General features: G+C 41.2%; 1 protein-coding gene across 3 annotated transcripts; it reads right to left on the minus strand.

The window, feature by feature from the left end:
- Positions 1-538: 538 nt before the first annotated feature.
- On the minus strand, positions 539-27864 carry LOC110155288 (signal-induced proliferation-associated 1-like protein 1). 3 transcript variants are annotated; one of them, XM_020919371.2, is made up of 21 exons: positions 27713-27864; positions 12452-14079; positions 12246-12376; positions 11033-11221; positions 10779-10953; positions 10388-10491; positions 9980-10137; positions 7075-7654; positions 6156-6430; positions 5826-6083; positions 5494-5637; positions 5268-5413; positions 5108-5187; positions 4624-5030; positions 3721-3900; positions 3097-3259; positions 2793-2988; positions 2560-2709; positions 2265-2385; positions 2062-2149; positions 539-1948 (listed from the first exon to the last, which is right to left on the minus strand). In XM_020919371.2, exons 2-21 carry the CDS (start codon positions 13905-13907, stop codon positions 1805-1807), a joined length of 5145 nt encoding a protein of 1714 aa, XP_020775030.2. In that variant the 5' UTR covers positions 13908-14079; positions 27713-27864; the 3' UTR covers positions 539-1804. The 3 variants fall into 3 exon arrangements, with proteins under 3 accessions (XP_020775030.2, XP_055014272.1, XP_020775031.2); XM_055158297.1 differs by lacking the exon at positions 27713-27864 and adding an exon at positions 27510-27582; XM_020919372.2 differs by lacking the exon at positions 27713-27864 and adding an exon at positions 24218-24236.
- Between the last annotated feature and the right edge of the window lie 30 nt (positions 27865-27894).

Genomic DNA, 27894 nt, shown 5'->3' on the forward strand with positions numbered 1-27894 from the left:
TAATCTGAGTTAATGCGAAATTACTGAACTGCCAGTTCACTGCTGGATAGAAACATCAGTACAGTCACGATCACCAAGATTCTGATGTAGCTTACTTTGAAGTGTAGATTAGATATTTGTTTGTTTGCAGTGTTGTATGCTGGTCTATAAAACAGTTCTGGCTTTATTTAACGACAAGCACCCTTGAAAATACTAAAAGAAATAGCTGGCTAATATATAGGCACCATTTGCCTGAAACACTTCTCCTGCATGTACAGGACAAACTTTGGTGTAGATATAGACAAACTGACAGTTACTTCTCAGCTGCACAACACTTAATCTCTCACTAGGACATCTCCCTCAGGTAACACTCATCCATCCTGCTCTGGCTTCCCTTTGTCAGGCCCAAATGCTTTGTGTAAGGGCCAAGTGGAAAAACAGCAACTCTTTGTTAATCACAAATAATAGCAGGAATTGCAGGACACGGACAGGTATCAGATTTCTGTTTGGGCCATCTCAGATTAACAAAAAATAAAAAAAAATTTAAAAACACAGAAAATGTAATTCAACAAAATGTCTTTAATTGATATAAACATTTGTACACATCACAGCTCAATGGAAACAATGGACAGTTATAGCTCCAAGACTCATCTTCTGAGTCCAGCTCATGGTCTAGTCCCATTTAATCTCTCTATTCTTTAGGCTCTCACTCCACTCACTACACCCCAGCTACAAAGCTTCAAAAATACATCAAAAATAATCATAGAAAAAAGAATGAAGGTGCAAATTCTGATGATTATTAAATCTCTGCTTATTTACACTTGCACAGTATCTCAAATAAGAAATAAAACATCTATTAAGTGTGTGGTAACGAGAAACCAAATAAGTCAGGTCGAGCTATGAGGCTTTTTACACACTACAGGTATACTGTAGAAGTCCCATACATACATTTCACCATGTATTTCAAATGAACAGCAACCATGTAGGATCCAGTTGTGGATTTAAAGCATGCTATGGACTGAACAAAGGTTAGTTCCATGTAGCATTTTACATGTTTGTCAGTTCTTGGCTCAATAATCCATAGTTTTGGTTTTGTCTACATGCAGATACTTGGCCATTTTGAAGAAAATATGTTATGTATTTACATATTTTAAATTCTGTATGGCACCTTTAACGCTTTGTTTTTATTATATATTTCTTAGCATCAGCATATGAACTGTAGTCCTGTACATTTTCAATAACCCTCTGAAATTTCACAGGCTAGTACAATCTTTACACAGTAAATACACACAGATGCTATAGGCTTTACATTGTGTAAAGTGTGTGCTATTTAAAGAGTCTGTCTGTGCAGCTACACTGTGATCACACAGTATACGGACATCTCATATATAGCTTTATCATTTGAGTAGTAATAAAAATAGTCAGTGCTCTTTTCACTGAAGGATTTAAATTATTTCTTGACACAATTAATTCCTAGAAAGTGTCTCCCAAAGGAATGTTGTATAATGTTTCCCAACTCATGCATCAATTATAGCCATTCTAATTTGTTTCTTAAATGAAGCTTAGCTTGTAACCTTGTAATTAGGTTATCTAGGACTGTAAGGAGGACAGTACATGACTCAGTGATGGGAGGGTAGTACATGCCAGGACTAGTCATTCCCCTTTATGCACCAAAACACTGCTGTTCAAATCACATAGAATAAACAGTATGGCAGAAAGGTTTGAGTTGGCACAGGTTGCTCATGTCCCACATCACTGATGGACCATGTAGTGTTAACACTGGAGTTTAAGGTGAGTTTGAGTAGTGATCAGGCTCACAGTGGTGTTAGTTCATGTCTATGGTGTTAAAGACCCACTCAGTGAACTTTTTGAGCTTGGCTGAAGCACTGTACGACTCCTCTAGGAGACGATGGTTATCCTCACGCAAGCTTTGGACCTGCATTTGCAGTGATGCCTTTGCGTCTTTCTCCTAGGAGTAACAAAACAGAGCAATATTAGTACATTCTTACTTTTTGTTCACTTGAAAAAGGAAACAGCAAAAATCAGTTCATATAATTAATTGACAGTTTGGAGTTGACTGACCTTCTTTAGATCATCCTGAAGCATCCTCACCATAGATTCCAGCTGGGTCACTTTACCCAGGAGACAGGCTGGACTGTCATTAATATCGCTGTAAGCACAAACAGTCCTCTAGACAGGTCAAACATAAACCTACTGCATTGATGATAGTGTGTGCATTATGTGTGTAATTGTTAATAATGTGGTCAGTGTTCAGTGACTCTTACCCAGGGGGTGGCAGTCTGAGGGGAGCTGCCTGAGGCTCTGCCTGCTGTGGGGTGCTACTGCTGACCACACTATCTGCCAGGGCACTCTCTTCTTGGGCTGCCAGGAATACCAGCCGCTGTTCTGTTGGAAAACAGTTCAAATGCCCTGTCATTTACAAGGTAGTCAAACTGTAGTTGACTATTGTCCTGTAGTGCCATCTTGTGGTGAAAAGAAACTTGGTATTATTTTAAACCTTTCAGAAGGCAATTTTGGAGCAATTTTGCAGCAAATTGAAATGTGATGATGACTGCCCACCTTCAAAGGCCTTGGCAGCGTCCACCAGGTGGGCCCAATCCAGTGGACCATCTGTCCCAGGGTCAGGCAGAGGCATGAGCACAGAATCCTCCACCTGCTGATTTTTTTTGTCCTGCTCAAGCTCCATGCTGTCAGGGGCTGACAGGTCTCCTGGAGACAGAACCACAATAATCATATTAAAGTTGTTACAAAGACAAAGTTCATTGAATCATAATTTTAATATCAAGCTATACCCATTGACTTGTGTGACTGCCGCCTGCCGTTTCGGGCAGTGGGTGAGCGTGGCATTGTGGAGCAGCTGAAGAGAAGGTCAGTGGGAGTGTCCCTCTGTGAACTGGAGGATGCCTCCCTCTGGCCACTGTAAATGCTCTCATCTGATACTGTCCTCTTAATGGAGCGGCGGCCAGGGGTGGGACCTGGGAATGGGGGCTTGGGGAACAGACAAAATATAATTGTACCTGTAGCATCTATAGTCACTTCATTTACACATTTTCTCTCATTGATTCTTGTAATTTTCATAAAAATACTCCACTTTACCTGCTCTTCACTTGTCATGGGAGGGGGGCTGTCTAGTGTGATGAGCTTCTTTAAATCTTCTTCCAAGCTTGACTTGGCAGCATGTCTTTGTGGCGACTGGGCTCCCCGTAGATTGGCCCTGAGTTGTGGCTGACCAACCAAGGGCCCATCACTCTGGTGTCGTCTTGGCGGAAAAAAAAGACACATTTTTAGGTCATGATTGTAATGCACAGATCAGAAGTGACGATAACGAGATTAAAAGGATTGTATTTCATTTAAAATAATAAGACCCAGGCAGAGCATTGTTTATACACGTCAACAGTGAATGGATGGAATGTATTAAGATTATTGGTTCCTTTGAATAGAGCTTTCCACTTTTACCAGAAGCCCACAACTCAGCGCTACTATTATTATTGACCACATGATGGCGGTGTTGTTTAGTTTTTTTCCAGTGTTGTTTAGTTTTTAACAAGCAGTATCCGAGACACCATTTGACAATCCTATTTGTTGTTTTATCTTGGCATCAACAGGACTCACAGTGGGCTGCATTTTCTTGCAGAGCAGAGCATTCTTCAACCTCTGCTTAATGCACACCTCCCTAGTGTCTCAGTGTGTTCATACTCAGTAAAAAAGATTTTAGCTTACTTTCTAGTGCTGCCAAAGTCCACAGAATTGACAGTTCCTCCAGGTTTTCTCCAACCAATCAGATACTTGGATGTTGCTCCCTGACGTGGGTAGAAGCTCTTGGTTCCTGGAGACTGGGAAGGGGAGGTGGGTTCATCCTGGGGGGACATGGCCCTGCTGACTTGGCCTAAAGGACTATGGCTGGAGAAAGAGAGAGAAGTTAGTGAATTTGGAGGACATAACAGGCAGCACTTCGATATTTATGCAAATGTCAAACAGAGAAAAGAACAATACACAGAGGAGATTAACTCGCTTCAAAGGAGACCATAATACAACATGCAAACCCCACAGATCCGTCAGAACATGGCTTGCTAAATCTGCTCTGTATGCTAAGAGTGGGATGCCTCAGTATAAATGAGGAGAATATATTCTGAGTTTTACTACTTTCAAGGATATGCAATACTTAAAATATAGACAGCTGAATGTTCAAACAACTGCCATCTCGGTGTGAACACTATAAAGCACCACTGTCAATGCACAGGTCTGCTCCAGTTATTTCTAGATGGTTAAAGAATAGAGAGCAAAGCCTTCAAGTCAAAGCCAAAGAGAAGATAGGATGTGACGTGGAGCACAGTTTGCATTTCTTCAACTTCAAGCACTCCCTTTCTCTCATGAATACCAGCTGACAGTAAAAAATACAACCATCTCCATACACAACTAGAGGCACACACACAAATATTTATTTTATTTCTTATTCTAGCCTGTCTTTGTTCATGCCAAAGCCGCATAGCTCCGGTGTTCTCCGTCTGGCTCGGTATGGGATATATTGGGACTACAATGAATCACCGTCTATTTAACATTGATGTAAGGGCAGACATTCCTGAGCTGCCTACACAGCTGAAATGAAGAGAATTAGCAGCACACCTGGGTAGGGTGGAGGCATCATTCAGGTTGTATGTATCAGGATGTTGTGGGAATGGTGAAGGGCTCTTAGCCTGGGTCTCACTGCCTCCAACAGTGAGCAGAGAGTCTGGAGGAGGGGAGGATTCGGTATTCCTCTGACCACATGATGCTTCGTCCTGCCAGGGAATCTTCTCCTTGGCCCTGAAGCCACCAGTAGAAGAAGCCGTGCTGCTCTGTGTGGCTGTGAAGGAGGTGGCGTCAATGCCACTGTCAGTGGAGGCTCCCTGGAGGTAACTGTTGAGCTCCAGTTCTCCTCGTACCCCTGAGCGCGAGCCTACCTCATACCACTTCTCATCACTGTGAGCAGAGCTGGAGGCATTACTTGACAGTGTGTTACTGCTGGATTGGCTGGATGAATATGGACCATCCTGTTTAGCAAGAAGATTTATTAGAATTTGTACAATGACAGAAAGCACTGTGTTACTGTTTCAGATGTGCTACTCACCTTAATGTTTTTGTTGGGAGACATGTGACATCCATGTTCAGACTGTAGCCTGGAAATGGGTCCCTTTGAAGTCACAGGGTCTGCGGAAAACAAGGAAGTTAAAAGCTCAGATAAGTGTCTGTTAAAAATCTGGTATAATATGTGTAGAAAAAAAACTCACCCCCGGTGTTTTTGTCCAATAGCCGGCCAGTCTCTACTTCTCCCTGTCGTGTCCAAGCAACACCAGAGCAAGTCTTGACCCCGTTGATCCCTTCACCTGCTGCTTGTCGAGAAGACACAGTAGTCTGGCAGTTGTTGTTATTAAACCTAAACACAGTTTAAAAATATGTCCAGTACTTAGACATAATGTATTTTAGTTGGGTGAAATTGAAGGTTAATGACTTTACCCGTCTGGCACTGGTTTTTGCCTCCACTGGTTGGAGCTCATGGTGTCATTGTAGGACATGTTAGCAGGAGAATTTGTGTTATGCGTTGTGCGACCCATGACAATGGAACAAGCCAGTGCATAGTTGTCATTCCCAGGAGAATATCTGAGTGGAAACATGGATTGATAAAAAATATTGACACAAAAAGGAGATAATTGTGGACTTGTAGTGCAGTAGTACTAATTTTAATTTAATTATTTGTTGCTTTAATTTAATTCATATTAATTAATGTGTACTGCATAAAAATCAACACTGCTCTTTTTAATAAGACAAAATAGAGAAGAGAAGGTAACCTTTTGGGGTTGAGTGGTCTGCCATCACTGGACACACTGCGGGGCATGGCAGCAGAGTTACTGAAGTCAGGAGGAGGAGCTTTGATGAGTGTGCCCCCTGAGCCAGAGGTACGAGTCTGTGGGCTGGAGGAGGTGGTCCGTGGCCACTTAGTGTTGTTGTTGTTTGGAGGGCGGAAAGGAAACTTTAATTCATATGGCATTCCCTCTTTGTGGTTCTTGTAGTCCACTAGTGGCATGTGGTAGATTTCAGAGCATCCTCTGTTAGATTAAATAAAATGACCATAAACATTGTCCTTGGTTATGATGTGGTGATGAAGTCTTGTTGCTTACCTGCGTGGTGTGGAGTCCTCATGTGGAGGGATAATGACCACTTTGACAGTGACAGAGGTGCGCAGGAGGTCGATCATCTGCTCATGGGACAGAGAGGCCACTGCTACTTTGCAGATCTCTACTAGTCGACTGCCTTGTCTAAGACCGGCTTGCCATGCATAGCCATAGGGCTCCACCTCTGCAACAATGCCCTCGAAGTTTACATGAAAACCCAGTTGACCCAGTGCATTACGACGCAGTGTCATCTCAGTAGTTTGACTGCCCTTGGTCAGAAGCTGCAGGAAAACAGTAGTATATGAGTAGTGAAATCATATAGCACCATTGTAGACCACCCAAAATGTGCAGCATGTACAGTTTTATGGACAGTATATTCACAGTGGTTTTCAGTTGCATAACCCACCAACACTGATCAGAATTGGTCATGTGAAAATGCAAGTAAAATATCATCTGCTACAAATAAAAAACTGAGAGTCACTGCTGCCTTTAATAACATTTACGTAACAACTAAACATTGTCTACAACTACACAGCCTTAGAGACCTTAGTAATGATATTAATTCAGCAAAGCACTACCTATTACGCTCAGCCTGGCCTACAATAAAGACTCAATAGCTGTGATGTTTGGTGTAATTTCACATTACAACATAAACCAAAGGTGTCTGTGATGCCACCTACATGAAGGGATTTGTAAAGTTTTAGTAAGAAAATTATATATATTTTTAAACATTTAGACAGTGAAAGTGGGTATTAAAATATTTGTATACTTAAATAACAGAACAGACAGTACATGCGCTTAATTACAAACTGTCATGAGCTGTTTCTTTTTGTGGTTGACTGTGACCCTTTCCCCCTTCTTGTTACAGCAGGTGGTGTGTGCTAATAAAATGTAGTATGTGAGACAGCTGAGGTACCCCACTGACCTCCAGTCTTTTGACCACCTCCCCAAAGTCTTCTGTGTTGTTATTGATGGAACGCAGTGACACACTTTCCCCGCGTTCATAGTAGATTTTCAGAGAGGCGGGGCTTCCTGTCGACCATCCAATAACATCTCGTGTGGCACAGTTGAACACTACTGATTTGGCCTCCTGATCCAGCAAGATGATGAAGTCATTAGAAATGGCCAAAAGGCATTCTCGTTCAGCTCCTGCAACTTGGTCTTCAGCATGAACCTGCCAGGTGATGGCTCCCAAGCTCTTGAGCTCTGCACTGCTATAGGGACGAGTCTTCTCCCGCCGTTTGTGTGCCAGAGAGATAAATGGGAACTTCCCTGTGGGCTCCACAGGAGTAGTGGTGACGTGACGCTCTGCCAGATCCCTTAAGTACTCTTGTCGTGTACGTGTTGCCATTGCACCAAATTTATCCGATTTGTGGGCAGCGTTTTCAGCGTTAATTACTTTGGCCAAAAGGAAGTCCCTGAAGACTGTGGATTTGGGAAATGTCACGCCCTTAGGAATCGGTGGTCCAAAGGAGGGAACGTCTTGGGAACGAGTCACCGCCACACTAAATTGAAGACACAGACAAAACAGTGATGAATACTTGCTGCTGCAGAAAAAATACATATGTAGCCAAGCACAAAACATGATCTTAAAACTTATAACTTCATTGTAAAAAGTTGGATACTTTGACAGACAAAAGACATAGGGTCCTTTAAGTGCTGAAGGTAATGTTCCTTTGACCTCCTTCATTTAGAAGTATAAAAGAGGGCGTACAAATTCCTACAGGCTATGCACTGCTCCTGTTACCCTCCACTGCTTCTATTCTGTCCAGAACAATGACTGAGCTAGAATTGAATTACTATAAATAAGTAAACAGGTAAAATAGTGCCCTGTCTTACCTGTGGAATGTGGTAAACTTAAATAAGGCTTGAAACATGTTAATATTTCAGAGAGGATGAGGTATATCTCATGGAGTTAGCAGCATATCTCTGTCACATCCTACTGCTAAAAGACAAATGCATGTATAAAATCTATACTGCCAATATACAGTGTAGCCTTGTGGGTGTAAACCTCAAAATGGCTTTAGATGAGCGGATTTGACACTTCTGACAACTTCTCCATTCAGTCCATTACACAAATAACAGATCCAGTGCCTGTAGCAGAAATGTTGCAAACCATGGCTGACTTCACCCGGCTTATAATACCATACATCCAATCAAAGCTGACAAGCTAGCTCCCGTGCTGTCACCATGTGACTCTGCCTCAGTGTGTGAGAGCAAAACTGTGGCTAGTGCTAGCATGCAAGGCCTCAATTTACTAAACAAAAGATCTTATGCAATATGGCTCAGCAGGCTCCTGACTCTGAGCCAATGTGTGAAATTAGCAAGATAACATTCTATGCATCAACAATGTTATGGCAGATGCAAAGAATGAGACAGTGTGACCTATGCTATATTTAAGTTACTCAATGTTACAGCAAGGCAGATATTTAGTGGATCAGTTTATCAATCAAAATAATTTTGATTAAAAAAACAGAAACTTCAAACTTCAACTACGCTATTGGCAATTTTCATCAGAATTGAGTAAAAAATATGTGAAAAAAACAGCAATCAAAACTCACCTCTAGTCTTCACATTAAGTTGACCATATCCACCACATTACACTTCAAGAGCAAATTGTAGCAAAGCTAAAATTGTAGAGTTTCATTGCAAACTGCTCCATTTAATTGTCCAGTCTCAGAGCTTCCATTCACTAAAATTACAGCATCTAAATGGCAACATTCAAATGGTAGATGAAGAATCTAGATGCTGGGAGAGTATAAGCTGGGTGGAGTAACGACACTATCCTTAAGGATTCTGTGTCCCGCGACTCTCAATTTCATCTCAAGGCAAACCAGGAGAACCAGCATTTCACCTTTTTCCATAAAAATCTCTTCTCAACAATGAAGCAGAAGATGACCCCTCAGGAAAAAAACAGATCCAGCTGTGGGAGTTGAAGGTCTGATGTACACTTGCCGTGTGGACAAAGTGACATAGATCTAAATTTGCCTAAATTGAACGCAGTTGCAAGGTGCAGACAGAAGGCTGGCCTGACTTGTCCGCTACTCAGACTGAACTGACGGACTGCTCTGAATAGTCCTCCTCGCTCACATGTATACCAGGCTGAGGAGAGCACTTCATGTTCATGGCGCTAACTCCTTCAGACCACTTCGACTCATGCTGCCCAAAGGCAAAGTGGCAGGCAGTGGAAGACGAGGAGTAGGGGAGAAGCCTTCTATTTTCTAACTGTGTGAAGAGTTAGGCTCACAGTGAATTAGTGCGCCAGGGATGTATGTGCATGTGTAAATGTGCAAATGAGCATGAAAAAGTGGTAAGAAAAAGAAGCTAGGGACCAACTACGTGTGCATAATGTGCAGCTCATGCATGTTGGGCAGTAATACAAATTCCATGAAGTTGTTGGTTCCTCTTTGCAACACCACTAATCAGCCAGCAGAGAGGAAAAAATGTTCTACATTCAAGTCAGTGCTCAAAGCAGTGACTTAATTCTTTATAACCAAATCAAACACAATAGTACATGCAAACATACTCAGTGTAGGAAAAAAAAAAGAATCATTCAAAACATGCCTTCAAGACAATGCTTTCATCTTAATGCATGGTACCTACAAAAAGCCTAAGCCTGTAGCACTCAAGGCAGTACAAAGCTATTGAAACTTGGGTCAGGAGTTCAAACACTGCCATAAATACTGACTACTGTCTGACATATTGAAAGCCACAGAAAAGAGTAATTATACAAATATACACCAAAAGACATTTGAATATAATACCAGTACTAGTTACGGAAACTTTCACTTGAGCAGTCTTTTTTATCAGATTTTCATTTTCCCACTCACCTGTAACATGTATTGTCTGAGCAGGGGTTGTGCACACGGACAATGATGAACACATGTTGAAAGTGTGAGCGAATGACCTTGGGGGTAAAAGGGTGAGCACCAGGCTCTTGAAACACGATTGTCACAATGTCATTCCCAATGTGGCGCTTCCTTAGCAGCTAGAGAAACAACAAATCTTTTGTTAGAACTTAACATTCATTAATTAGTGACCTAATCTATGCATTATAATCAATTAAATCCAGTGCACTGGGAACAATCATGAAAGTGAGATGAGAATCATGCCTTTGCGTAATCACAGTCACATTACACATTACTTTAGTAAACACTCATACACATGTGTATTCCAACAATAGGGTTTTCTCTTTCCTGACACAGGCTGAATGCCACAGAAACTGAGCTCTGTTTTACCTGTTGCTTGTTGTTGGGGGTGTAAGGCAGCAGGGTTGATACATGGAACATGATCTCATAGTCCTTGTAGGCAGTGTACAGGGAGTGAGTGCCCGTGGAATCCGCTGGAGGAAAAATGGCAAGACACTTGTGAGACCTATTGTGTCATTACTGCCATCTATCTTTCACGTGTGTATTTGGTGTACAGCGGGAAAGTATTTCACTTGAGCCCAGACAACTAAACAATGAAGACTGGATCAGTGACAGTCTAGTCTAAATGACAGTTGGAACAACTGCCATCTTGATTTAATACCTGAGAAAATAGTCTAAGTAGTATAGTATCAAGTCATATGCATAAATATTCAACTGTGTATTTTGACAGTGATGTGATACTATTCCTTAAACAAGTTACTTTTTGTGTCCAGTTGAGCTCTGTACTTGGTGAAGCCCTTCAGACGGACTTTCTCTCCCAGCAGTTTGAGAAACTCTTCCAGGGCAGGGCCAGCAGTTTCATTGTTGTACATCTCTTCCTCTGTGCTTTGGCCCGCTCTGCAGTACATCACCCCTACCTTCACTTGAAAGCTCAGCTGAAACATAGTTACCTGTTAGAAAACGTAAAAACATGGCAGCACTGGGACCATTTAAGTAAGATTTTTGTCCTCATACCCCTTGTTCATCCAGTTTTATTAGCTGCTCTGTAACTTTCGGGGTGTTTAGAGCCAGTCTAAGGCAGGACAGGTCCAGCTCAGGGAGAAGATACTCGAGCACATCTTTGATAGGCAGCCCCCTACTAGTGCCGTGCTTAGATGTGGAAGGCACTGCGTCTTCGAGGATTGATCCCCGTAGAGTTGTCAGCTGAACAGGCAGATATATGGAGGAAAATGAAACATTTAGGTTAGTGGTGTAACTGGACAAGAAGTGCCAGGAATGTTTCAAGAATTCTTGCTTTGCTTTGAACCTGGAGAAAAAACACATGACATGCCTCAACACAGACGAGTAGCTACCAAGTATATGAAACCAAAAAGAATTCATACAAAATGTTGTGTTTTTGCTTGCAAACTTAACATGTTTATCTACAGTGTAATCAGCCTCCAAGGAAAAATATTTGAGCTGGAGTTTAGTGGGCTTTAGGTTTTATAAACAATGTGTTCTTTATGTGTTCTTTACAAGAAACTAGGTAGACTTAGAATTGGCATACCATATCTGGTTGGAGGTGAGCCCTCAAACTTTATTTGAGAGCTCGCCTCACCTCAGTCATTACTTTCACCTGAACAATCACCTCCTTTAAGCACATGTATACAATCCTTGAATATTTTGTCTCTACGAACTCCTAATTCCAAACCAATGGACACAGTAATGTCGTGGTTTGATGTTTTGTATGAAAGTGCTTCCTGAGGTTTATTCACACACTGCTGATATTGGATGACTGATAAATAGCTGTAGGCATAATGAAACTGGCTTGCCTTGATTTGATATTTCATGTATTGAATGAATGCTGATGCAAGTGATATTTTCATCTAAAACAGTACACTATAAAGTTATTAAATAAAGTGAAAGTTTGTACTAAATTTCTATTGCAGTGCTTTGATTTACTGCCTGAATTTCACTTGTTCACAGCTTTCTTCTTTACAGATTGTGCATTACCATGTGGGAAGAAATTCCTTTTATCTGGGATCACATACATGAAAGTATATGGGCCAATAAATTGTCTCTTGGCATTTCCAATATTAGCATCAGTCTGGGTCAGGCAAACCCCATTTTATATTATAGAGTGCATCATCAGTAGACTACTAATGTTAATGGAACCCAGATAATTTAAGCAACAGAAAAGTGCAAGCACAGAGGTTTAGTTTGTTAGTCATAACAAAACTTGGCCAACCTCACTGGTCCGGAAGATGAGGCGGTAGTTATATTGCTGGCCATGTTCTTTGTCCTCGTCAAGTTTCTCTCTCCGTAAACTCACTGCTACTGGCCCAAGTGTCTCATCTATACCAAAGTAGTTCCAATGATCTAAAAAAAAAAAATTGGCACACATGATGAATATAAGACATTTCATATTTGAGTAGAGTACTGATAGAGTCGTACCCCTAAGATTGAAGAACTTCCTGTAATAGTATGCTCCCAAGTCCACATGCTCCACAATATATTGTTTGCCTTTGTCGCTGAGTGTGCAGGGACCCTCTTTTGGGCCCTCTAGTACTGCTACTCCTGCGTTTGTGCAGTGTGTCACAGAAGTTTCATACAAGCTTCCCTCCCCACTGGTTGCTGCACCAGTGTTCACTAGTCCAGGATATACAAGTTCATCTGTTCCTAACCGGCAATGCCCATTTACATCTGTGCCTATTTCATTTCTGAAGCAAGGACAGCTCAGCAGCATCTCATTGCTCTGTTCATCCACAGTGTCCAACCCAGGACTGTCTCTAGAGTTAAGCTCCTCTTGGCTTCCACTGGGAGAGCTGTAAGGCAGGCTGTGGGTGGAGGAGATGGTGGAGGTGGCTGAGGCTACTGCAGCTGCTGATGCCCCCGTGGTGGTGTTTTTTCTTTTGCCTGCAGTCTGACGTAGCTGGGCAATCTCATTGAGGTCAAACAGTATGCTCTGAACATCATAGTGGGCAAAACCTTTCTGACAAACCCAAGGCTTAGGTGGTGGGCACAAGTCATCTGTCCGGCTTTCATCCGCATCTGATCCAGCCCTGGGTGAGTCCAATTCACCACGCACATTCCGTAGTTTACGAAATATTGACTCACCCCCGATCTCAGATTTTGTGCGTCTTTTGGCTGACTTGTCTTTAGATTTGGAATAAAGACCATCAGGAACATCTTCCTGGAGCTCTATGAGGGCTTGTTTAGTCCCAACATTCAGTATGTCCTCTAGTTTGTCTGGTGCAGGACTTCGCTGGTCCATCTTATCTTCTTGATAGCCCTTGAGCATTTCAAAGAAGCTCTCTCCAGACAATCCATGTTGGTCAATAGAAGAGGTGCTACCATAGCTGCGATGAAAAGGGGACAGTTTGGCTGTTGTTGGACCCCATTCGTCCCCACTGTCTCCACTACCCTCCATGTCTCCTATGGCCATGTCACTGTTGCTGCGCTGGCGAATACGTCTCTGCCGGGGGTTCCTGTGCACGGGGCCACGATGCTCTCCTGGGGCCAGGTAACGGGTATCTGGGCTGTAGTTATTGACCTGGGTCTGAGCTCTGTTTTTTAGAGTGTTATGAATGTTACGCAGCATTGACGAGTCTTGAGGACTCATTATGTGGCCTAACTTAATATGAGTTTTTATTGGGGCACCGGAGTTCTCTGAATCAGTGCTAGAATGCCACATTGGTGCTGTGACTTCCTTTCGAGGCGGCCAGTCAGCTACCCGGGCCCGGACACCCATTTTTGGTACTCCTGGGCTCAAAGTGGTGTGAGTACTGTCTCCACGAGAGGGCACAGCAGCCCCGTTGACCACACGAAGATGGCGGGTGTAAAACTCATCAGTGGCAGGGACCGAGCCCCCAACAGTGTGCTCCATCGGTGGGAGCTTTAGGCTGGTCATCAGTCCTGTGCCAAAGCTAAAGGCACTCAGAAAGACATAGCTGCCTCCAGGTCCTCCCTGACATCATGAGCAGGTTGATTGTCTGGATTAGAGGCTTACATCTTCTGCCTTTAACTCTGTGAACTGTGTCTTCTGTGTTGCTCATGACCTGTCATCTTTGTGTCCTAAAGTCCTGAAAAACAAACAAAAAAGCAGGTCAATAAAGAAAGAAGTATGGTGGTTAATTGTATGAGGATACCGGACCAATAATTTGATTATCTGTCACACTATTACCCCCATGTATTGTTGGCATGTAATACAAGCAGTACATGTGGAGCTAGGCTAACTCTTACAAAGCAATCTTTTAGGCGCTTTGAGGATTTAAACATTTTTTTTATGTTTACTTTAGTTTGTGTTGTGAAAATAGAAAAGAATCCCTACAAAATCCGACCGTGAAAGTTGAAAGTCGATGCCCTGTCAGTCGAACACGGGTAGTTTGAATTCTCAAAGACTACTTTACTTTTTCTATGGGAGAATTCTTTCTGGGCCCACGCTCCCGGGAGCTGCAGTACCTGGAGCGGCCACCAGTCGCTTTCAGAGGGGGGGAGCCGGGACAGAGGGGGAATGCCTTATCCAGTTTTTATTACAGATCCATGATTATAACTAGTGGAACATTAACAGACAACACATAAAATGGGACTTAGTTGTTTTTTTGGTTTTTTTTATAGTGTAGTAGCCAAACAGAAAAAGGCCCTTTGAAATTCACCAGAAAAGTGGGTGATGATCCTTTTTCTGAACAAATCAGGCCAATTTGGCAGTGAGGCATTGTTGGAGATTAACGCTCAGTCAGTTCTGCCCGGTCAAGGCTCTGATCACATTAGACACTGGACACAGTGGACTGTGACAGCTCCACAGACCAGTCTCCTTCACACTGCTGTACCTCTCCAGAAAGACTATCCTAGTTGTGTTGTTCTTTTTACTGTCAGTAAAAAGTCAGTAATAATATAGACTGTACTATACTAGTCTTTACAAATGGCAAATAAAGTGCATGTGACACAAATAATAACTATTAACTAGTTTAAATTAGATGAACTTTGACCCTTATTATGGTTGATAGTTAACATTTGGAATTGTAATTATTTCACATCTGCTGTCCATTTCAAAACTTTAAATCTTGTTAATTACATTTTAGTGAAATGTGTAGTCTAACATATGCAAAGACTTTGCTTTGGATTAGATCATATAATTCTCAAAAAATAAAAACTACAGTATGACAAGGTGACCAAAATAGACAAAACAGACAAACTAAGGGGAAGGATTATCACAACCTAAAGGTTGTGATAATCCAAGGCAAGCTGTCTGGACAAGTCTTGATGTAATTCTGAAAAACTTCACATCTTGAGAATTACATCAAGGCTTGTTCAGACAGCTTGCCTATTGACTAAATGAAGTTAACCCCAAATGAGCTGAGCTGACCCTCTACAGCTGAAATTATATCATAGTACAGAGAATACTAAAAAAACAAACTTCTCCACTAGTACAAAGAAAAATACATGATACATGGGCATGTCTGGACACAAAGCTTAGCGCTCTGCATTGGTTCTAACAGTGATACAGACACGCACCCTGTAGTCATAAAAATGTACATGACAGGTGCGCACACAGCAGGTGATTATGAATCTCAAACATGAAATTAACACTTCTTAACCAGAATCATAAAACTAGTGACTCAACAACTCAATCTGACAAGATCTGAGTCAGTACTTCACTTATGAAGCCAGACATTCTGAAAGTGTGTTGGCATACACATTCGAACAATCATCAGTCAGCTGTCCAAGAAAAAACTCTCACTTACATAAAAAAAAGATCACCAACAACATTAGTGGCCTTTAACACATGATTGTAAAGCAGCAGTGTCTTTGTTTGGACTGTGAACGGTCTCTAGACCAAGTCTCTAGTTCAAGTCTCTAGACAGAAGCACAGGGGACACAACAGAAATCACTGAAATCACAGTATGAATCCTTTTTTATTATTGCTTTAGTTTGGTGGAAACAAGTCAGGTTTGTGCACATTGTAATTTTGACAATATTTCATATAGAAAATGCCAAAATCAAATTCAATTCAAAACAAAGCCCTAAAGGTCTCTTATTGCCTCACACATCACACCTAAAAGTGTTGTGTCATTCTCTGGGCTATGTCTTTCCTTGATTATAGTTAGATACATTTGTGATGCATTTGGTTCACATCACAATGATTTATTTTTCAAACATTCTGAAATGGTTTGAGTGATTAGATTGCAAAGTGTGCAAAAATGTATATGAAAAAACAAATCAAAACAAATACATAATAACAATAACAATTCCACCTATATTTAAACTTACAGAAAGACTTCTGAAGTGACTCTTCAGTGGTGGGCTTTGATTGCAAGTTGCAGCTTGTTGCTGAACATTTTATCCCATGTCTTCAAACACAGTGGGAATATAGTTCCCAGTACATTAGACAAGTGTTTCCAAAGTAGAGACAAAAGAGCCAGAGGATGGCCGTACAAGCTTGTAATTACTGCTGGGTTGAATAGGGCTAAGGCGCTGTTTGGCTGACACCACTGGCTTTCAGACAAGCACCCTACCATTTAGCCCATGGTCTCCCCTCGTCTTCTAATCTCCTGGCTGTAAGGACCGGCTGGGCGGCTGGGCAGCCAGCACAAAGGGCCTTCTGTCCAGACATGGGCAAGATGAGGCCCCACCACTACACAGTGAAGCTTTTGATAACTACCTGGCACTGTTTTTGCCGTGTGTATAAGAGCTGCCAAGAAGCTTGACTTGATGAAAAGTTGGTGTATCTGTGAGGGAAGAGTCGAGACCATTGAGTGAATGGCATTTGGAAAACGTGGTGGAAAACATCATCATTATCATCAAGTGGAAGGTTATTTAGGCCCAACCCACAAAGGTCACGATAAAGACAGGGCCCAGGATTATTGCTACCTAGTTGGGTGGAGTAATATGTCCTTTGCAAGAATTTATATATTTATGTGTATATATATATATATATATATATATATATATATATATATATATATATATATATATATATATATATATATCACAACAGCAACAATTTTTGAAATTTAAAGCAATAAGACCTAACCTCCAAGTTTAATGTTGTCACATTAAGATTGGATTAGGCTGGATGAACTGAATCACTGTTCAGTACAAGTGACAAAATTCAGAAGACGATAGCAGTATTCAACCACAAGGCAAACCTCTGGAATGTCACCAATGTGGACTAGAGGAAGCAATGATCGTCTGCATAGGGCATGTTTTGACAATATCTGCCCTTGTCTGTTGTAATGCCTTAAATATGCGTATTGCATATGATTATTGGCTTACCATGTAAAGGCCTCAATACTAGTTGTGCAAAAAGTGGCACAGTACAATGAGACATGAATACGACCTGACAGAGCCTTTCTGACCACACACGTGATGTCAACAACACGTGCTCTGAACACTCTGAAACTAGTGGCATCTATACATTTTCATTTGTGAATTCTTAGCCACTGTGGCAAAACTCTGGGCCTCTTGCTATCAATTCAGCACAGTTCAGTGAGTAATGGGCAGTACAGTGGCAAAGTGAATTTCTGTCATAGAGTCTACACAAGGAGACACTTCTGGAGCTCTGCCAGTATATTCTTTGCCATCACTCCCTGAGGTGTCCCTGAGTATTTCTCTTTACTCAAGTCTTACACTGGGGTTTTGCTGGTTACGTGGGAGAGGGCAGGATAAATGGCACTTGAAGCACTTCAAATAGCTTATAGTTGGTAATAGTAAACTTAGTCCTGTTCCCAGAGGTGTCATTAGGCTGGGCCCTGGGTTCAACAATGAGAGCCTTTGTCCGGATAAGACCACTTGGGCCTAGAAAGCTAATTGCGCTGCTAACAGCTTAGGTGGTCCACTTCTCTAGTTAAGTATTGAGGTATGGGGTATAAAGGAATCACTAAGAAATTGAAAAGAGTTAGCATACCTTTGAAGAAAATATGGTGTATTTCAATGTAATGATTGACCAGCAAACTGTCTAAACAGTGGAATGTACAGCATTTTTCATGAAGGTTTTAAAGCTGAATTTGATATGGCAAAAAATAATAAAAAATGCAGGCTATATCTAGTACAGTATCTATTTTTAGTGAGATTGTCCAGTGTTTCTGGTGTAATGCTGACAAAGAAAGATGTATTTTTATCTGCCTTCTAAAAGTGTTACAGAGGTCAACAGAGAAGTCATGGCACAGCTGAGTGTTGCTGTAACTTGATGATGTAGGCACATAACTGTAACAAATGACATAACCAAAAATAGCATGATGCAGCATTTGTGTTTACTTATGCAAATGAGCCATGTGCCTTCTTTTGTATCACAGAAGATGATTGTCACACTGAATGCCAGGTTGACATTAATCATGGGTCCACCCAGAAACTGATAAGTTAATGTGCAAGGCACTGAGGCAAACATTAACTCGTGTCTTGGCAAGTTTCCACAACAAATATTTTTTTCTCTCTCTTTTTCTTTTATTTTTGAACATTTCTATGACCTGGTGAAAACCCATTGAAATTATGGATCTGGACCTCAGGTAAAATGTTTTGTCTTTCATGTAAAGAATTAACTTAAGTACTCAAATATTGCAATACATCTCCCATAAATGCTTCAATCTACAAAGACAAAGCTTGCTATAACAATATGAAAGATCTTTGTAACACGTCATGTGAGCATGTTTTAAGTCATAGTTTTGTATTTAACAGAGTGGTGAAGAAATGTGAAGGAGTGTTCTGTTCTGTTGCCTGCAGAGGAATGTTAAAAATGCTAATGAGTTAGCTGCCTGCCTGTCTGCTGTTCTGCTGCAGTTTTGGGCCCTGCTTTAAAAGTGGAAGTGTGCTCCAGGCTACACTTTCACTGCCCCCTCTGCCCAGCACCTCACAGATCTTCAAATCCAACAGAGTAAGCACAGGTCCTATAAGCACACATGGCAAGACAGTCAATTCAGCAAATAAAATTAGACAGCAGGAACTCACGGGACTGTATACTGAATGGGACAACATCAAAGGCAAAGTATGCTAGCTGTTATTTCTGGAAGATCCACCTCAAACAAAATAAGACTTTCCCCATAGAATTATCTGTAATACTTCTGGGGCAGTTCACAACTTCTGAAGATTCTAATTAAAACCTTTGCTTTGCTCACACTGCTTGCTTTGACGTATGTAAAATGCAGAGCACATATTGCTTTTGCTTTGAAGCTATGTTAGTGGAAAGCAGCTAGTGATTGTGTTGTGAGGGTGAAATTATATCATCAAGATCTCGGTTAACACAACCTATTCTTTCATTTACATTGTAATCTGGTATGGAAGTTAAAAGTGTTATTGTATACTAGAAACATGCTGGACTCCAAAGGGTCAAACCAAGGTTTACTATGAACAAGTGCAAACATAAGCCCAAAGTGCCATATCTCAGTAAGCTGCTACTTTCGCTGAATCATTGTTAAATAGGTTTACAAAGCAAATTGAAGCATTGAAGCTAAAGTATGTCTACTGTCAAAAGAGCAATAAATAAAAGTGCCACTGCAGTTAAAGTTGTGTTAAAATCTTATTTTCATTGACAATGGTAGTTGTCAAAATCTTAATCTGCTCAGTATTCTAGCAGCCATGAGTTTATTGGTCACACTAGGTTAATTATGGTTACATGGTGGTTACATGTTCCACCAATAATATGCAGGCTTCTGGTGATATACAGGGTGTGTAAGTATTTTATTAAAACCAGCCACAATATGAAATACTATTTTTTATCTTTGGGGTTTGTCCCAATTTACTCCCACCAGGCATGATGTACTCCTGTTTTTAGTCCAGCATTTGACCTGGTTTAGTCCAGATTTATTCTTTGTCCAGTCCAGGTGATACACAGAAAGCCAAATGATTTGTGCTGTGTGTAGTGTTTTTATTAGCATTTTTGTCTCTTTGCTGCAAAATCAATTGGGGACACAAATAAAGTGATTTTGAAGTAATGCAGAATGAAACCATCAAACATACAACTTATAATGCCCCAGATCATCAAACATGCTAGTTACCAGCACAGATGGATTCAGACACAAACTCTTATATAGAGGACACTGTGTTATTCAGTTGAAATAAACCTCTGAGAGAATAGTTCAGAATACATATCCAAAGCATCAGAATGTGCATGTCTCCAAATGTAGAAACAATGAATATTTATTGCCAAACAAATAGTCTCACTCAGCATGGGGCTGGCACATGCCTGCCTGTGTGCAGATGAAGCGGTTTCTATCAGCGGTGGATTAAAATAGAGGGATGAGAGGAGAGTAGCAGTAGTATAATTAAGAGTGTGGATGCACAGAGGAGCAGAGTGGCTGTCTATAATTCAGCCTTTCCATGTGCAAGAAGATAAGGATGGGGTTCTTCTGGCAGACACTTGGAGCGCTGCTGTTATTTCATAGGGGGATCTGATAACTCTTGGCTTCGGCCATGTATAGAAGCATAGCTGATGGACAGATGAGCTCTGGGATCACACTGTGTTTCAATAGCATTGTCAGGTGCACCCAGACTGCCTGGAGCTGGGCATCCAGTGGTGAGTCCCTGTTTGTAAAAGTACATACAGTGACCATTAGTGGTATTGGTCATATGCCCAATGCCAGCTCATGCTGAGCTCAGGCCAATACAGCTATTCAAAGCTGCTCCCACGGGTGAGTGTGGTAATGAGCTTGTCAATACTATTGCCGAAAATCACTACAGCTAGAGGACAATAGGCAAGTGGATAGTATATTATGGCAATCCATTCTTGTTGACAAATGTATTAATGAACATATGTAACTTTTCATTTTTGTTTTGCATTTCCCCACGGTAATAATATGAATTCTTCAATACATCTATATCTAAATTCATCACTTCTACTACACTGTAAATAATTTGTCAGATAATTTGTTAAAATGTCTATGCCTTGCATGTTCAAAGGATATGACAAGCCATTAGACCTGCTCAATTATGAACACAGAATGTTATGTTACAAAGTTTCTGTAAAATATTATTTAATCTTGTGATTTTGTTGGGTGTAAAAATCACGATTAATCTCCAAATCTATTTATGGTTGACATGACATGCACCAGTCTTTTACCTCTGAAAGCTGTCACTTTGGTGACACTGTCTCTATGTCTTTGTTTGGGAAGAGTGAATGTAGAATGTAAATGTGTGTTTGTCTAAGGCAGGATGATCCTCACAGGCCTCTGTACATCTGTATGAGCAGCAAGGTCACTCCACATCACTGTGACACATTCTCTCTGCACTGCTGTCAACATGACAGATGTCTGCCATGTTTGCAAGTCATCTCCTCTGAGCCCTCACATCCTCTGGCCGATTACACTGGTCAAAAACAAGACAGACACAAGCACCTTACAATAGTTAGTGAAAAGGAATAGAAAATGAGACCCAGATGATTAGTTCATTTTGGGTTCATAAATTGTCTGACCATCGGTGGTAAAAGGTTAAATGAAGCCTTGTAGAACAGGTCAAGCATGAACAGCAGAAATATGAGCTAGGTTGTAATAGAACTTCCACTGACCATGGGCTATTGAAAATGCCCCATGTAAAATCAATCAATCTAAACCACCACAGGACTACTCAAATTCCTCTCACTTCATTTTCAGAAGTCTGACTGATCTGTCCATCGATCAAAGACTGCTCTGTTGACAAACCCACCACAGTAGCAAAGCCCACGGAGTAATTTGATTAGTCAGATGAACAGAGATGCATTAGCGCTGTACTAGGATTCCCCGTAGGTTGTTAGAGCGTGTAACCAAGGAGCATGAGAGCACTGCTGCTAGGGGAAACAAGAAGAGCTTCAGTGGAGCCAAGGGAGCCACAAACCAAAGGCAAACACAGGGAACTGGTTAACCTCCATAGAAGGCCAGAGTCAAGGTGAAAACTTGATTAATATCCTCTCACGCTGGCCAAATAGCTGTACCACTGTCCCAGTATACTAATTGTGGGTTCACTGCACATACAAGCTGAACAGAAGACAAACAGAGATGGTGTTGACTTTGAGACAGAGAAAGTTAACACATTCTGTTTGTGTGTATACATAGCACTGCTTTCAGTGTCTATGTCTCAAAAACATGAATAAATGAATATACCCAAATATTCACTTAGTACTATTTAATGAAAAGCCCGTAAAAGCACATGGTTTGAAGTAGAGTTCAGATTTTGGAAAGCTTGGCGATGCAAGGCAGACATGCAGTCATATTTAGATGATGCATTAGGTATTTGTTATGGAAAATAAAGTTTGCATGTCTTCAGTAACATGTAAGCACACAGGAAGGTGATAAAAAGTGGAGTACAGAGGAAGGGGCTGGCAGCAAAGCAGGCTCATTATCCTTCTGCAGCACCTTGGGGGATTGATTCTCTGGAGAGGGCATGCAGCCTGGAGGGCAGTCACTGTTACAATGCTCTGAATTTCCACTGAATGTATTAGCTGTTAAAGGAAATGCTAGGTCTGAAGATGGCAAACGAAGAGTAGCATTTGCAATGTCTTAAGCAAACAGTTCAAGTCATCTATTGTTGGCCACTTAACACTGAAATAACATGCTCCCTTTATAGTTGACATTAAAAAATAGCTATTCACCACTGGTGAATATGTCAGATTGTAATTGGGAAGTCAAAACTGAGAAAACTGACTGCATTGATTTATTTATGCTGCAGTGATAGAAGAAACTGTTGCTAAAGTATATTGCAAATGAAGGGGGAGTCTTAAATTGGATTGAGAAAACAGATTATGAGGGATTAAGGGTTTTTGAGCAAGCTGTCAAAAATAATGAGCCTTTTAGCTGTAATCAAATAGAGTAGATGACTGTGGTTGACAGTTGTCTGTCCAAGAAGACAAAGGTCTTTATTGTGATTGTGGTTAATCAGTTATTTAATGATGTGTTCCATTAAAATTTGACCAAGCTCAATGAGGATGTTGGCTTTAAGCAACACTCACAAGCCTAAATATTGCAATAACTTGTGGCTCCTTTGCTAACTTTGTCTGTGTCTGCAGTAATAACTTCTTAGGCCACATCATAGTGTCTAAGCCTGCTATTCTGAACAAAGTTACAAGAACTATCACAGACTCTTGATTTTCCAGTGTCCGGTACATGCTCTAGTGCACTTCCAGTCCAATTATAAACAGTCAGGCCGCAGAGTTAATCGATTCATACAGTCATTTGGCCTGTGATAAGTCAGCTTGTGTTGCATAACTGTGAGGTTCTGCTACATCAGACATACAGCATGGCCAGAAAACCACAGCAACGTTCAGCACAGCAAATGGCTTCTGCTACCTCTCCTGCCAGCTCCATCTCTGTTTCTCAAGACAACACTGGAGCTAATACACCAGAGAAGATGTTTCAGCCATTCTTCCAGCTTAGTCTTGGTTCAAGGAAAGATGATGCAATTAGCATGGTCCCCTTTTGTTCCCGACGGCAAATGATAATCAGGACTTAACATCCCCACAAGTAACATGGGGGGGACATGCACATTTCAGCAGGGGCTCTGCATGTGTGAAACCTTATTTATGTAGATGATTTAAGAGATGAACAGTGGGATTACAGCCCTGAATATGGGATCTGCATAGCTTCTCAATAAAACATCCATGCAAAGTTTTTATTGGCTGAGCTGTGTTTTAAGATTCTTGCTTAGCATTGCAGTACAGTCCAGGAATACATCAGTGAAATGCACAGGAAACCAGCAATGAAAAAGGAAAGACTAGGGAAGCTGTTATGTTTGTTATTTGCCTTCTATATCTGCCCTTTGTACCTGGAGCTGCACACATTATTAGAGACCAATTCATCTGCCGGTCAACCATAAGCCTATAACTTAATAATTAAAATAACTTTTTTTACACAGTTAATGAGAGAAAAGGTTGCAAAAAATCAGTCAAGACTTTTTTTTTTCACTGGCATGTGAATCATCTAAGAAATTAAGAGTAGTTAACAACAGTCCTCTTTCTTCTGTCAAAGCAGAACAGGAACTCACATGGTGGAAATGCATTCCCTCAACCCAAGCTAAAGGATGTGGACTTTTGGAGCCATTTGAAGAAGGATTTATTTCACCTTTGACTACAGGAAATAAAACTAAACACTGAAAGCAACAAGAGTGCTTTCATTGTTAAAGGGTCACGGCTGTCTCTGTCTGTTACCAGAACACAGATTGTTGAAAAGGTGTAGCTTTCCATTTTTACAGAGGGTCACAAGCTGCTGACAGTAGCGTTTATAGTTGTAAGTGCAAATAGGAATGAGGGTGAGCTGAACAGACCTGTATGGAAATCTCTTTTGTAAGGAGCCACAACCAAGCCCTTGCACATTCCTGTCTCCTTCTCGGATTTCTGTCCACAGGAGGGACAAGAGCGAGCCTCGCTGCTAGTCTGTGTAGTATGTGTTAGTATTTCCACCGCTGCCCACATGTACACTCGGCAGGGAGTGCAGGCCTCGGACCCACCTCTGTTTTGATTCTTTTGAGAGCCAGGTCCTGTAATCTGTTCCAGTGAGCCGAATGCCGAGCAGACAAACAGCCGAGCAGACAAGTCCGGACAGCGCTGAGCATTCCGCCACTTCGTGGCACATACACATTACGACAATCCCACATTTCATTATGGAAACTTCTGTGGCCTTTTTTTTTTCAAAGCAACACCAATTAACTTTTTGGCATTTGCACAAAAATACTACAACATACATACTATTGTTTGTAACTAACAGGATTAAATGAATCTTGTTTATTTTACCAAACTTCCAGAAATAAAGGCATGCATGCAGCCATAAGAATGTGTAAGAGTTTTGATGTTTTGTATTTTATGTCAAACAAAGTGGATGTTTGTCTTGTGGTTTTTCTCCAAATCTTGAATCTTCCCAGTGTTCCAATTTCAAGGCTCTCATTTTGACAGGAATGGAGAAGGGGAAATACACACTTTGGTCACTGCATGACTGTGGTTTTTGCTCATCTTTTTGATTCTTGGCATCTTTAGAATAGAGCCGGACAACTAAACAAACCATAGTTATAACCACAATTTAACGACTATATTTAAAAAGACGCTGGTAGACAGTGTCTAGTGACCACCTGCTAATGAATACTATCCCTGAAAGCAACAGTTTGCACCTGCCCCACCACTGAACTCCCAGTGTCAGCAAACTCTCCCCCTATCCCACAGATAATTACAGTGTCCCAGTTGTCGCACATTTTTTGCAAGGTCAAGTTCCCGAAACTTTGTGGCAACTGGGGTGGAATGGAGAGAGAATTTTCGTCTTTGTCTGTCCGCATTTACTCTGTGACAACACTCTGAAAGGGAATTACATCACCTCTATTGTGGCTCCGAGCCCTCTGCTTTCCTCCATTGGCTGGTACATAGAGAAGTGTCCGATTCGCACAAAGCAATGGCATTCCAATAGTTTAGCTAGCAGGAAGTACAGACAGATAGTCACACCTCATTACAATCAAAATTATCAGACTGTCGAACTGTCACCTGTGGAAAGGCATCCATTGAGCACCAGAGACCATGTTATCAGCCAGACTTGTGACTACAGGGTGAGTAAGTCCTGTCAGTCCTGAACACTCATAGTTCACTGATGAGTTCTACTTTAAAGAGGAAAATAAAATGATGATGTGCTTTCTATGTCAAACCTAATAAAATGATGTTTGTGATTACCTTACAATTACAGGTAATCACAGATAATGGTCTTAAGTTAGAAAATGAGCATAAGGGGCATTCCAGTAATACATTTTAAAAATAAATGAGTAAATCACAATCACCCAACACTCAGATAAGTTCTACTTTCCCTGAATGAAACTGTCTTTTCATTTGCTATTCACGATGCAGCACTTCCTCTTCTATAGATATTGAACCAGTGTTTTCACCAACATGTTTTTAATTTATTTTAAGTAACTTACCAAACAAGTTACTAGCTTCCTGAAATACAGTTAAAGGTCCTTTTAGGCAATCAAACAGGCCTTGTGTCTGACACTGGCAGCACACATCTCAAGAATTATTGTACCAGCAAGTTTTCATAGTAGCCACCAACATAGTAGTAACAAATTCTCAAAAGGTGAAGTCAGTGCAATTAAAAAACCCACTGGAGTACTGTATTTAAACCTATAAATTCATTAAAATTTAATAAAAGGTAACAGCCTCCATATAATGCATCGTTATAACTCTATAGTGCAAACACTTCATTTAAGAGTTTCATGCGGCCGTTTACCATAATTGCGGCCCACAAATTCCACTGTAGCAAATTATAAGCAGCACAATGCTCCTCTTGTTGTCTTTTATCTTTGCCCAAACTAGTCCCTTTGAGCCAGTGCACTTGGGACCATGCATAAGAATAACAAAGCAACAGGATGCATCCCTCAGTGGATCACTGAGTTACTTAGCATGCAAGAATTACAGCATAAGGATTTAAATATGATGATAAAATAGAAATGTGTCTATTGCTTACAGACCACTGAAATATACTGTGTAGAATTACAGGCGATGTATTAAGTTGATAATAGAGCTGCTGTTAAGTTTACATATTTTTACAATCTGACTTGACTTGAAGCTGTTATGTCTACCTGCATGATAATATATGTGGACTTGTTGTTTATACTTGGATAAATAAGTTATTTGCTTAGATAAATTCTAAATGAAATGCCATCCAACAGCTAGTGCAAGGGGCAGACTGGTGTGAATAATGGCTTTGATTTAGCAAAAGAGATCCAAGCTGAGATTAGAAGTAGCCTAGTAAAGTGAAAACTGTGCAGCTATATGAACAGTCATGTTCACCACTGGCCACATAAGCCCATCAAGAATGCTAAAAATCCTCCATCTTGTCCAAAGCTTCCTCTTCTCATCTGATTCATGTCAGATTACTCAACAAAGTACTGTGAAACTAATTTGGACAGAGGATACTTTTTATGATACTATTTGAAAGTGCTATGTTAGCTTTGTAAATATGCTCTTTTAACGTGTTACCGTTGCTTAAAGGGTAATCAGAACCACTCCATAGCTATGTAAAAACCTTCTGACTTCCCTATAAAGATGCTTTTACATGCTGTTCAATTCTAAAATAGATTTGTTTGAGGCTAAATGCTACATGGCCTCATGCAGCCCATCACTTTGACTAGATTCTTAGTAACAGAGAGAACACTAGTATTTTGGCCTATCCTAACACTGTTATGATAGACTTTACTCTGTAATAAGCCGGTGTGGTGCGTTCAGGCACATGATGGAGGCACCCATGGCTGTAAACAAATCACAGCTCTCCGGGCCTGGCAGATGTGGCACAGGGAAATCACCAGGGAACTACCACGCACATTCACAACACGGTCCTGTGGGTGCTGACCGTATCATAAGGGCACACTATTCATTGATTACACGATACCACCTGTATATGTCTTTCTAAAGCACTGCTGGGAACAATGCCCTTGACATATAAGACGCAGCCAGTGAATTGTGGCGTCCGTGTTGATAAACTGCTCCAAACACTAACTAAACATATTGTTCTATGACAGCGACACCATTACTTAGAAGCACTGGCACGGTCTTTATACAGCACCATATTACACTTGGTTTACTCACGAATACAGCGGGCAGATGTTGAGTAGCACTGTAGGAGCGAGACGATTGTCCGCACATGACATACCACGTTCCCCGCTCACCTTTCCTCCTTTTTGCCTCAAGCTTTTGGATGTCACATAATACAGCGCGGTTTCCCCCTTTGTTAAAGTCGTAGCACGTACGTACTGATCCAGGAACGTGAAGTTTACAAAGCTTCTTCTTACCTTCTCGTGAAACGTCCGAACTCCACCGAAATCGAAACCGCTCCCGTGTCGTCTCTAAAAGGCAACTTGGAAGTTTGATAGAAAGTTACGCTGTGTCTCGCTGCGCTATGCAGCTGCTGAAGGGATGAGATCATTGAGGCAAAGGCAGCAGCCTCCCCACTCTGCCCCGGAGTCTCGCGAGA

The sequence above is a fragment of the Boleophthalmus pectinirostris genome, unplaced genomic scaffold, assembly GCF_026225935.1.
Source record: "Boleophthalmus pectinirostris isolate CB_2022bp ecotype Guang Dong unplaced genomic scaffold, ASM2622593v1 HiC_scaffold_10, whole genome shotgun sequence".
Classification (NCBI taxonomy): domain Eukaryota; kingdom Metazoa; phylum Chordata; class Actinopteri; order Gobiiformes; family Gobiidae; genus Boleophthalmus; species Boleophthalmus pectinirostris.